The following is a 13,090-nucleotide window of genomic DNA, read 5'->3' on the forward strand; positions in this document are numbered from 1 at the left end:
AACCTTATTTGTACCCCATAGCGGCGCTACCAGCGCCATTCTTATGGCGACTGGCGTCAAATTTGAATAGACATCATCCTTCATATATAGAAACACGCCTACCAACTTTCGTTAGGTGGCACAGCTCTTTCTTGGGGTTGTGATTTTTTTCCGTCAGTGTATCTTGGTTTGGATAAAATCAAACAGACACTGCTGGAGAATAGGGTGGATGTGAAACGAGTTGGAATCCTATTTCCTTTAATTTTGCGACCACAACTGCTGAGATGAGTGCTGGTACATTGTCGTGATGAAAAAGGACTTTTTTTGCGGTCCAATCGCCGGCGTTTTTCTAGCAGCTCGGTTTTCAAACGGTCCAATAACGATGAATAATATGCACCTGTAATAGTTTTATCATTTTCCAGATAGTCGATGAGGATTATCCCTCGCGAATCCCAAAAGACAGTCGCCATAACCTTTCCGGCTGAAGGAATGGTCTTCGCCTTTTTTGGTGCAGATTCTCCCTTGGTAACCCATTGGCGAGATTGTTATTTTGTCTCAGGATTATAGCAATGTATCCATGTTTCATCCACAGTGACGAAACGAGGCTTAAAGTCCTGCGGATTCTTCCTGAACAGCTGCAAACTATCCTTGCAACACTTCACACGATTCCGTTTTTGGTCAATCGTGGGCAATCGCTGAACCCATCTTGCGGATAGCTTTCTCATGTCAAAATGTTTATGCAAAGTATTATGTACCCGTTCACTAGAAATCTCACGCACCTTAACTCTTCCGTCATCCATTACCATACCAAGGATTTTATCAATGATTTCTGGAGTCGTAACCTCCACAGGGCGTCCAGAACGTTCAGCATCACTTGTGCCCATATGCCCACTCCAAAAATTTTGAAACCACTTCTAAATTTTTCTAATCGAATGTGCAGAGTCACCGTAATGTTTATCAAGCTTCTCTTGAGTCTCCTGAGGCGTTTTGCCTTTCATAAAGTAATGTTTAATCACCACACGAAATTCTTTGTCGTCCATTTTTTGACAATCACTCGACTTCCTTGATTCACACGAATGCCAAACACAAAGAAATAGACCAATATGGCTGAAACTTGGTGTGCGTTCTTTCCAAAGATGCTACTAACTAAACATGACCTCGATACGCGCCGGTGGTGCCATTTCTCGGACTTTGCACGGACTTTTCAAACGGCCCTCGTATTTAATTAAAAATACATTTACATTAATTTAAGTTCAGGATCTTCTAAGTTCTGAATGGAAACTTTTATTCCGAGTTATTCTTGAGTATAGTTTCACAAGTTGTTTCTAACGAAATTTCGGTACGACTTTTCCTACCGTCGACCCTAATGATCTCTCATACCGATGCTTGGCTCTATTTCCGCTTACGTTGTTTCAAGGTGTAATATCGGTCTGTTTTTAGGTCATGAAAGGCAGCGACAGTGGCCACCTTCATGCTGGTAAATCCAAAGAGAGGCACAAAAAAAATCTTCCCAACCTGTTAAAGACATATTCCTAAATATGAAGTTAGTGTCAAGAACTTTCATTATCAGTGTATTACTGAAAGGTTTAAACAAAACGTTTGGGCAGCAACACATGACGCAATATAAAGTACACTTCTGTGTGCAGATGAGAATATTTGTTGATATCTTAGCCACAGGTAACAAGAAGCATAACAACAGATTATGTTTGTAACGTTGTTCACGTCATACCTTCTGCCAGCTTTCCGGAATACGAGCGTCGTACATAGCATCCAGCGACTGACGAAGTCCCTGGCTCATGACGATCGTTCCATCAATAGCAAGCTTCAGGTCACATAGCGTTGTCTGCACTGTACGAATGACGCGCTGGATGCGGTCTATTTCTTGACGGAGGAATATGTTCATGGGCAGAAGCGCACCCATTCTCTGTAATGCTTCTTTCACCTGCAAAGTAACAAACATCATCTTCACAATTCTCTTCATTACTGCCACTACGTACAGTCCACAGTGTAGAAGTAATACAAAGTAGATATGTGTAGACACCGTCATCTTAATTTACTACGAAATAATACAAGTCACTGTGGAAAGAACAGACAAACCTTTGAGAATTGTGTTGAAGATAAAGTTGTTGTCCATGAAAAGTAAAAAACAAATCCTAAGGAACGTAATTTCACTTTCTCGTAAACATTAAACTCGTATAGGACGTAATTCAAGGGACAAAAATTTGGTGTATGTCGATGTTCTCTCAATATAATTACAGTACGACTTTTTATGACGATGTGAATTTAGCACGGTTATATATATTGAATCTTTGAAAACCAATAAATACACACCTATTTCTTTACTAGTTAGTTGCTACTAACTTTTGTGGATGGACGGAAGAATTAGATTTGCCGCGCGGAGTGGCCACGCGGTTAGAGGCGCTATGTCACAGATTACGCGGCCGCTCCCGCCGGAATGCGAGTCCTCCCCCGGGAATGGGTGTGTGTGTACTGTTCTTAGCATAAGTTTAAGTAGTGTGTAAGTCTAGGGAGCGATGAACTCAGCAGTTTGGTCACTTAGGAATTCACACACATTTGAGCATTTGAAGAAGACTTAGATTTCTAGGAACCATAAACAAGCCGTTATATCACTGTTCGTCAAATTGTGTGTGGAACTCTCAGTTTTCTAGCTGCTGTGGTTTTCCTATCTGTGCAGAAATGAGAGCACCTTAACGTGATGATTCAATGGATAGTCGTATAATATGTCAGAACTACACCTGTTATGCGAGTTCAAAATTATAGTATAAATGTAAAATCTACTATGTGAAGTATCGTTAAGTTGATGCATACAACCGAAGGCCTATAGCGCTAGTGCTAGTCGGATGTTCAATTCTGTCCTTTCAGGAGACAGAATAACATCAACATGTATTTCATTTCTTTCAAACCATAAGGACGTCCGCCCCCGGTAGTTGAACGGTCAGCGTGACGGATTGTCAACACTCTGGGCCCAGGTTCGATTCCCTACTGGGTCGGGGAATTTTCTCCGCCCAGGGATTGGGTGTTGTGCTGTCCTCGTCATCATCCTCTCATCCTCATCGACTTCAGGTCGCCGAAGTGGCGTCAAATAGAAAGACCGGTACTCGGCGAACGGCCTGCCCGGCGAGGGGCCCTAGCCATACGATTAAATAAATAAACCATCAGAAGCTTGCCCAGTCCATGCAACACAGAATCACGACACTATATTGGGTGTGAAAACAGGTGGACCGATATGGCGAAATTCAATGCTCTCGGTACAATATTCATTTTAAAAGCATAAGATCACACTTAGAAAGTGAGATTGCACTTATTTAGGTGCAAATTTAAATTTATATCGGCACTATATGCGCTATTTGCAACGCAAGACTCAGTGATGAGGGTACAATATTCGTTTCGAATGCATCGGGATAGTAAGGTTTACACTGCTGTAAGTCCAAATTTTCAGTGATTTCAGTACAATATTCGCTGTTTTCAAAAATTGTTTCGATGTCTTTTTAATTGACGTAGTATGGTGGGGTCTTTTGGTACAATATTAGTTGTAACAAGCATAAGATCATACCTGCAGAGTGAGGTTAGACTTGTTTAGGTGGAGATTTAATTGACTTTGGCACAATGTTCGCTGATTTCACCATAAAATTAACGAAAAAATTTAGTTATTTGCTGTATGTATGGCGCCTGTCTCCATTTTTACGGTAGCAAGACACATCTGAATTGCACGCAACGGTGAGTACTGCATGCTTCGCCGGCCGGGGTGGCCGAGCGGTTCTAGGCGCTACAGTCTGGGACCGCGCGACCGCTACGGTCGCAGGTTCGAATCCTGCCTCGGGCGTGGATGTGTGTGATGTCCTTAGGTTAATTAGGTTTAAGTAGTTCTAAGTTCTAGGGGACCGATGACCTCAGAAGTTAAGTCCCATATTGCTCAGAGCCATTTGAACTGCATGCTTCAAACGCTGGAGAGCCTGAAATAGATGCACGGTGACGGTTTTGTTGACGGTGAAAGCGTTCTGAGATGTTCATTACTCTGTGGATTTTTCCGCCTAGTGTTTCTCCTGACACCTGCATAAAAACAAGCAGTATGCATGTCACTGCATCATTCGAGGTTAAGATGCGATGTCGTTCATTCTGACTCTAAAAGAACGTTAGTCTAAATTAAAAAATGGTTCAAATGGCTCTGAGCACTATGGGACTCAACATCTTAGGTCGTAAGTCCCCTAGAACTTAGAACTACTTAAACCTAACTAATCTAAGGACATCACATACACCAATGCTCGAGGCAGGATTCGAACCTGCGACCGTAGCAGTCCCGCGGTTCCGGACTGCAGCGCCAGAACCGCAAGGCCACCGCGGCCAGCTCTAAATTAAATATGAATTACTCTCCTCCTGTGGATCTGAGCAGATGGAAGTGGAGTATCGCACTGATCGGCCTGGAAACATACAACAGCGTAGCTAATGTTACCGAGATAAATAATAAAATGCATCTAGGGAGTGGGGAACTCGTAATTCTTCATGGCTACTACGACACTGACGATCTAAAAGGGCATATGAAACAATTTATAATAGGATTTCAGCTATATGCAAACGTTAATACTAAACGTATTAACTTTTGCATATAGCTGAAAACAGAGTAAAACCACAGAAGAGACAGTGGACTTTACCGACGAACGTTCAGCAGGATCGCTACTAAATTTCTCGATGGGACAAGCGCTGCAGCATAATACTGATAAAATTTACGAGTCAAATCAACGAGTGGACAAACTACCAGTCAATACGATTCGTGTAAAGTGTAATATCATGGCGAACTCGTACCTTAAAGACAGATTATTCCATACTATGTATGCATTCTTTTAAAGAGCTGGCCCTGGTTGTAAAATTGCAGAGGTTCCCAGTAATGTAATATATCTTCCAGCGATTGTTCATGTATTACATCATCTCGAGCTGGATATCGTATTTCAGAATGCGAATGCAGTTGATTTTCTCGGTGAAAAAATTATAGCACAGTCTAATATATACAGTCGCGACACTCTCGCTGATTTTTGTTATACACAGCGACAACAGCGCCCCAAGCGGTGGAGAAGCTACGCTGCTGAATGCGGTATTCAGTAAACGTAAACAGTATCGTTTATATTCATTTTTAAGATGGTATTTACGAAAGGCAGCGTATGTAGCGCAATCAATTGCAGTAATAATAGGAAGGAGACACCACATTTGTCATTCTTCAGGTTTCCTAAGGACCCTGAGAGGTATAAAACATCACATTAGAGCGCTCTTTATTTGCGATTTTTTTCTAACTGTATTGAATTACTGACTTTGTTTTTCTTTTTTAGGAGCAAGAAATGGTTAATAAATAGTAGAAGACAGGACCTACTGCAAAAAGATGTCCTTTATTTGCACAATAGCGTGAAGTTTTGTGCGTTACATTTCGAGTCAAACCAGTTCATGAGCGCGGAAAAGAAGACATTGGTATGGAATGCAGTTCCTACGTTATTTGACGTGCCGAATGAGCCACAACTAGTGACGATGAAGAGAAAATTGCCATACAAACGTGAAAGTGTTACTGCAAAAATAATAAAACTGTCTCCTGACACAGAAGAAACAGCTACCACAAGTGTTACTACACGAGAGACACATTTAAAATCACTAACAACGCAATCTGCAACACAGACATCTTTTGAATATGAAATGCTTAGATTACGTGAAATTATTCGCATGTTGGAAAATCGTGTGAAATGTAAAAATGTGCAAATCATTAGACTTCGTACAAAATTATTACCTGACAAGGAAAGTGTCCATCGTAAGAATAAACTGCAACCACAACGTCACAGGACACAAATACAAAAAGACAAGCTCATTTTAAAAAGTATTGGTTCCAAGTACTTGAAAAAAGATGCTCTCGATTTATTGATGAGCCAAATCAGTATACCATTGAACGGAAAACGTGCGAGATGGAAAGATGAAACTAAATTATTTGCACTTAATTTGTTGTGTTATAGTACTCAGGCATACAGTTTTTTATCACACTGTTTTAGCCTTCCATCAGTACCTACCTTACAAAGGTATGTGGAAGATATACAATTAAATTGTGGGATAAGTAATAACATATTTCATCTTTTAAAGCAGAAAGTGCAGCAGTTACCAGAAAGTGATATAATTGTTAATTTGTCTATGGATGAGATGTCACTAATGGAAAATTTGATATATGACAGCCCTAGGGATCGTGTTATTGGATTTGAAGACATGGGTTTCATACGTACATCTGTGGTTGCCAATACTGCATTAGTTATAATGATTAACGCCATCTTCTCACATTTTAAACAGCCATTAGTATATTATTTCTCCAAAGGACCAGTAGGAGCCACCCATCTGACGTGCATATTTTTTGAAGTTGTCAAAAAACTCACAGAGATTGGTTTGGTTGTAAAAACATATGTGATTGACCAAGGCTAGAATTTTGTGGAGTGGAGGAACAGACTGGGTATCACACCAGTTAATCCATGCTTAGTACACGAAGGGAGTAAGATCTACTTTTTTATGACACCCCACACTTGATAAAAAGGATACGTAATAATTTATTCAGGTATAACATTATCCACACAACAGATGAAGGAGGGATTGGCACTGCTTCATGGAAGGACATTTGTCAGTTGTACTCAAGTGATTGTGAAAGGAAGTACAAGTTGGCCCCCAAGCTCACTAAAAGAGCTGTCCAACTGCCAGCATTTTCAAAAGTGAAGGTAAGCACTGCAGTTCGTGTGTTGAGTCATACAGTAGCAGCAGGCATTGAGACACTTGTTACTTGTGGCACCATATCATCATCTGCTACTGCAGATTTTTGCCAAAAAGTAAACGATATATTTGACACATTTAATGCATATAGTGTTAAAGGGCCTGTATCCTTAAGGAACTGCATTACAAGTGCCTCAAGACATTTAGAAATATTAAAGACACTGAAGCCATGGATACAGTCATGGAAATTTGTAGATGTTGATGGGAAAGATTTTTCTTCTAGGATTAAGTGTGTTAAATGACTTCTGGGTAACATAAGCGCTTTGAACATGTTTGTTGATGACGTTTTGGATGGAACCAAGTTATATTTATTAACACCCAAAATTAATCAAGATCCACTGGAAAACTTTTTCTCAGTGATAAGGCATAAAGGTGGTTTTTGTAGCAACCCATCACCACGACAGTTTTGTGCTGCATTCAATAATTGTGCTTTAAGCAAATTAATGAACACACATATTGTAGCTACCTCCAATTGTGAGGGGATCAACTGGGGTCAGACAATAGTGGATATGAAAGCAGCGCCCAAATTACTTGTTTCACCACTGTTGGACATCAGTGACACGAGTTCAGTGATCAGACTACCAAATGTGGAAGTTCAAACAGACCTCGGAGGCAAACAGCATGGCATACAAGAAACTGCTTACAATTCATGAGTGTTATAAATGTAGGACAGTACTTGTAGCTGGCAACCAAGACTTAGACGCAAATGACAAAGTTTATTGTCATTTTAAAAGTTATGAAGGCAACTTTGGAAGCCTATTTATTTGTACAGAAGATGTCACAGAATTTTTAACTCATTGTGAGACTAAGTTGACTTCTACTTTTGATGAATATGCTCACATAAGTAATTGTGGTGCTTTCTTTGTGAACATGTTGATGGACATCCCCAATTTTCCACCTGGGTGCCGTGCTGAAACCAAGCTGCTGTTAATAAGACTATTTGTGAAAGTGAGGCTCTTTTACTTTATTAAATTCAGGAATCAAGACTTAGTCTGTAGAAGCAAGAGAAGAAATAAAAAAGTGATGAAGCTGGCTCATTTGGGTTGCTAAAGTGTTAGGACTGACTCATTCATTTAATTTTATTTTCGTTAAATGTATCAATGGAATATAATAAAGTTTTAAAACAGTCATACTTTTTATTGAGATAACCTGATACCACAGAGAATAAGACGGAAATTGTGTATTTGGAAGCAGGCTTCCTGCAAAGCAGAATGTAATTAAAAGTGATGTGTCGCTTAATTTTTACACAAGGAAGATCATCTATATACTTCATATGTGGGATATACAGTGTGTATTCTCTTACTTTCATTGGAATAAGTGCCACTGTATGCTACTTCTTAATTATTTCTTCAAGAATATGTTGCAGATTATGTCACTTCATTCAATAGTTTGTGCTCTGTTTACTTATATTTCACGATCATTTATGTCTCTCGCTGTTCTCCTAACACTTGTGACGCAAAAATATATTAACTATTTTGTAAATTACGTACAAAACGAATTAAAAACAAACATTATTTTTACTTCGCATCTGCTGTCAGAGGAAGGCGAGCTTTCTGGTCGCTAGGAGCGCTAGTGTCACTTGAACTGTCAAATGGTAACAACTTTCAAAGCAGTAAGTGTCGCAACCGTATATATTAGACTGTGATTATAGTGTGTCTTCATCTGAAGCAAAATTATGGGTATTAAGTATAAATATGGCTTACATAATCATCAGAAGCGGCGGAGGTTCGAGTCCTCCCTCGGGCATGGGTGTGTGTGTTTGTGCTTAGGATAATTTAGGTTAAGTAGTGTGTAAGTTTAGGGACTGATGACCATAGCAGTTAAGTCCCATAAGATTTCATACACATTTGAACAATCATCAGAAGACCACTTTGCACGGAAGCAGAAGGCGATTACACGCAAGAATTACGAGTATATTAAATCCGTCGGATTGAAACCTTGCAATGACATCACTCGAAGTAACGAATCTAGTTCAATACGATGAGCGTATCATGAGCCAGGAGTATTATTCCCACTAACCATCTGCCTCAGAAATGTTTAATAATAATGATAGCTATGAATTATTATTCAGCATCAACAAGTACTGACACTTCCAAGCAAAAGCTTACTATATTTGGAGGGGATATTTACACCTAAGAAAGCCACGGCCAACCAGTAAATTCACGCCTTACACGTAATGAATTCCCCTTGCTGTTTCAATAAATAAGATGCGAGTTTAACTGAGTTGAAATAACCGCACCAGAAAGATGGGGATCACATCTACGCTCAAGACATACGCCTCTGCAACAACATCGGCTCTGAATGCTTTACAAAATGCAGGGTGATTCATAGACGGATCGATAGATAACTTTTTTAGTGCATGCCTCCGCTCACGAGTCTCTTTGAAGACAGCAATCGAATTCTGATGAACGCTAAGCAGGAGCTGATTCTAATTCGAAGCCCTACAGATAACAACTCGGACATTCTAACACAGGGAGAAGAAGAGCATAAAATTGTGCTGCATGATTTGATGTGGAAAGTACCACACCTATCGTTTCTTTTTTAAAAAAATGTTTGTTTATTCACTTCCTATTTTCCGCTTCCTCACTTACAGGTTTTATGTGCACCACGTGAAGAAGCATTGGATTAGAAGTACTGTGAATATACACGTAGTACCAGTCAACCGTGTCGGCTTTCACGTACAGAGTAACAATTATTGAACTATGCGAGAAATTAGTTACAAACTACGGCATGCACACACTATATTCAACATGTAGATGTCACTACAGATATTCGGATTAAGGTTTTAACATGTTCGATATGCCTGCCATCATTGACGATGATGTGGCGAGACGAATAGCGAAATTGTGCATGACCCACTGAAGTGTCGGAATATCGATGCTGTCGATGACCTCTTGAATGGCCGTTTGCAGCTCAGCAGTGGTTTTGCGGTTATTGCTGTACACCGTGTCTTTAATACAACCCCACAAAATGGAGTCGCATGCGTTCAGATCCGAAGAATATGGCGCCCAATCGAGGCCCATGCCAGTGGCCTCTGGGTATCCCATAGCCAGAATGCGGTCCCCAAAGTGCTCCTCCAGGACATCAATCACTCTCCTGCTTCGATGGAGCCGAGCTCCGTCTTGCATGAACCACATATCGTTGAAACCAGGGTCACTTTGGATAATGGGAATGAAATAATCTTCCAAAACTTCCATGTACGATTCTATGTCACCGTGCCATCAAGGAATATCGCACCAATTATTCCTTGACTGGACAATGCACACCACACAGTCACCCACTAAGGGTGAAGAAATTTCTCGATCACGAAACGAGGATTCTCAGTCCCCCAAATGCGCCAATTTTGCTTATTGACGAACCCATCCAAATGAAAGTGGGTCTCGTCGCTAAACGAAACCATACTAATTCCCACAATGTCCCGAAGCCAACCGTGCAGTTTGAACGCCCTAACGGAAACCGTTCAGAAGTTATGGCGATTTTATTTCATATAGTTCAAAATTGTCACCATGTCGTACGAGTGTGAACTATGGCTAACTCCCGCTATCACGAAAAGCGCATACGTTGTGGTACTTGCAGACATGTGCTGCACGTGCTACTCTCGCTCCCACGAGAAGTACGAGTGTCAGCGCTGTCTGGATTTGCACGAAGGCAGACGTCTGCTTCTCTCGGTACATGTGTACCTGCCGCCCATACTGTACGGCTCCTTCTCATTTCAATCTGATCAGCAATGAAGCGCTCTGCACAAGCTGATGACGAATGCGCTGACAAGAACTGGGTTCCCAGCATAACGCCACCACTTTTCGATGATGAGACAATTGCATTTCTCGATAATGATTTACATGAAGGTGAATGACAAATTTTCTGATTATACTTCTTTCTTGGACAGACTTTTATCACTAATAAGCTTAGTTTGTAGTCTTGTCGTACTCAGTTGCTTGTAATATTACGGTATTTTGATAATTTTTAATTTTTGGCCGTCTAGTTACGACTGAATGAAATATGATTTTCGTGCCATTTGCTTTTCACCTTCATTCTTTGCAAGGCATCTTCAGTGGCCTGGAATATGTACATATTTTTCCAATGAATAAAGGCGAAACGTGTATGGCACGAAAACTGTGTTTTATTCAGTTGTAATTAGACGGTCCAGAAATAAAAATTAAAAAAATACCGTAATATTAGGTTAGTTTAATTGTCTGCATACTCCGTGAATCACAATGATGTGACACGAATCAATTTTACAATTATAGTGCACTCTCTTAATGAAAAATATGGCAATATGGCGACCATTTAAATGACTGTATTATCTATTAAGTTCCTTATATTTCTGGATGGATGATCAAAGATTTTTAAGACAATATGGCACTACTTTTTGTGCCACGTTAAGGCTGACTGATGGATATATATAAATCATAAATCGTAGTGTTATATTCATGAATTTTACTGTTGCTTGCGAACGGTGACTGATTGTTGACAACGAACTTATGAGGAAGTAATGTACTGTTGAGGCTGTATGCCCAACTGCTCAAAGAAATGTCTGCAAGAGGCTCTAGAATCGGCACCGGATATTTCATTTATTACTCGCTTCTGTGCAACAAACACGTTTTTCATCTCAAGATGATCTTTATGTCAATCTGAAATTAGTTGTCGAATTTAAAGAAAAAGGTTATGATCCATATAATGATTTTCTTCTGTGAATCAATAGTGGTGACGGTGCTCTAAGGACATCATGTCATTAATTCTGCATTTTACGAGGTGACAACACACAGTGTTCATGGGAGACCTTTGTCCGCTAAACATAGATCTGGGGGAAAAACTACACATACCGATGGAGGCAGGAGAGCATTAAAGATGTGTGTTACATTTAATAAGAAGAATTCAACCATCAAAGTGGCTGCTGAGCTTAATAAAATGTTGGCTGTTACTACCAAACATCTTATAAACCTGCTGTAAACAAGGAAGGGGCTTTAGTAGTGCAAGATGTTAGAAGGAATGCAAGAGGCATTCTGGACCAAATTTGACCTTTGGCTTTGTCGCTGTCATCCTCTTTTCCCTCCTCCCCACTTTTCATTAAAATTCCATGTTTCAATAATCGGATCAGCATCTCCATATCTAAATTTTCGTGTTAGTCGCTTCACACCACTTATTTTTCGCACATTATCCATAGTGTGGGGCGGCGGATGAGTTTGTAACAATAATTTAATTAATTGCTGGATATATGCTTGCATGTTGGATCAGTTTCTGGCTTTTAGAATGTTGTTAATGCTGTCTTTCGCCGTTCTCAACACTGGCTCTCTATTTACTTCTTGGCACCCAGAAAGTGATTTAATAAAACATGGAGCCAGTATTTAGAGATCCTAGTGCCCACTTCAATTGAGATACCATTATAGCTGCAGCTTATAGCTCTGAGGAATTAGGAGATTGTCCGGGATTTCTAATCAAAAACGGTTTTCCAAAATAGTTGAGTATATTCTGAAATTCACTGATAAAAAACACAAGTATCCCTACAACCTAACTAACAGAGCAGTTCAGAGTCTAATGCACTGATGCAACTATAAATGTCCGAATTAAATGTTAAAAAGAATGCTCGCCATAATTTGATGAAAATATTTCATCAAACGCCACGCTAAATATTTGGTAGAATGTCTGTCCCGCGACGGCACGTGAAAATACGACAATACGCAAACTGAAGCTAGATAATGAAAATCATTCCAGAATTAACACTTCACATGAAATGTTTTCATGGTTCCGCGTATCTCTAGTAACTTAATACGGCACCCGAGGCTGTTTGTAGCAGTGACACTGATGCGACGCGACTCCCGACACAGATGGCGTGTCATTCAGCGTCTGGAGAGAACTGGGGCCTTCCTTCCTCGCGCAGCGTCCTTATATATAAACCCGCGGTGCGGACGGCGAAGGGAACGCCTGATCTTTTCGGCTCTCTCGACTAGCCGCTGAGCTAGTAACGCACCACTTCAAGTTACATAATAATTTATAGCTTCTTTTGCTGATGGCCGAAGAAGCTCTTAATTTAAACGTGCATTCAGCACGCAGGTAAGTATTGATAATAAAATTTTGACGTGGCTAAATAAAATATTTTGGGCGAGAGAATTAATTAAATTACACTGTACGCAGTAGATGAGCTCTGAACTGGCCCTTTTGAGATCCGCTATCGCTATAATTTTATAGGTATTCAAAAGAAACTTTTCACATCTTCATAGTCATAGCGGACCTCCAACCTATTTAAATGTAAACATCCTAGCCTTATTTATTAGCCTACTTAATCTATCTTGCTTCCTTCAGTTTTGAGACGAAA

At 40.1% G+C, this 13,090-nt stretch overlaps 1 protein-coding gene across 1 annotated transcript in view; it reads right to left on the reverse strand.

The window, feature by feature from the left end:
* LOC126471528 (dynein axonemal heavy chain 5) overlaps positions 1-13,090 on the reverse strand; it is a 1,073,018-nt gene that overhangs the window by 16,414 nt on the left and 1,043,514 nt on the right. Inside the window, exon 71 of the mRNA XM_050099754.1 lies at positions 1,709-1,921. Within this exon, the coding sequence (XP_049955711.1) occupies positions 1,709-1,921 (213 nt within the window). The remainder of the gene's footprint in view (positions 1-1,708; positions 1,922-13,090) is intronic.

Source organism: Schistocerca serialis, chromosome 3, assembly GCF_023864345.2.
Source record: "Schistocerca serialis cubense isolate TAMUIC-IGC-003099 chromosome 3, iqSchSeri2.2, whole genome shotgun sequence".
NCBI lineage: Eukaryota > Metazoa > Arthropoda > Insecta > Orthoptera > Acrididae > Schistocerca > Schistocerca serialis.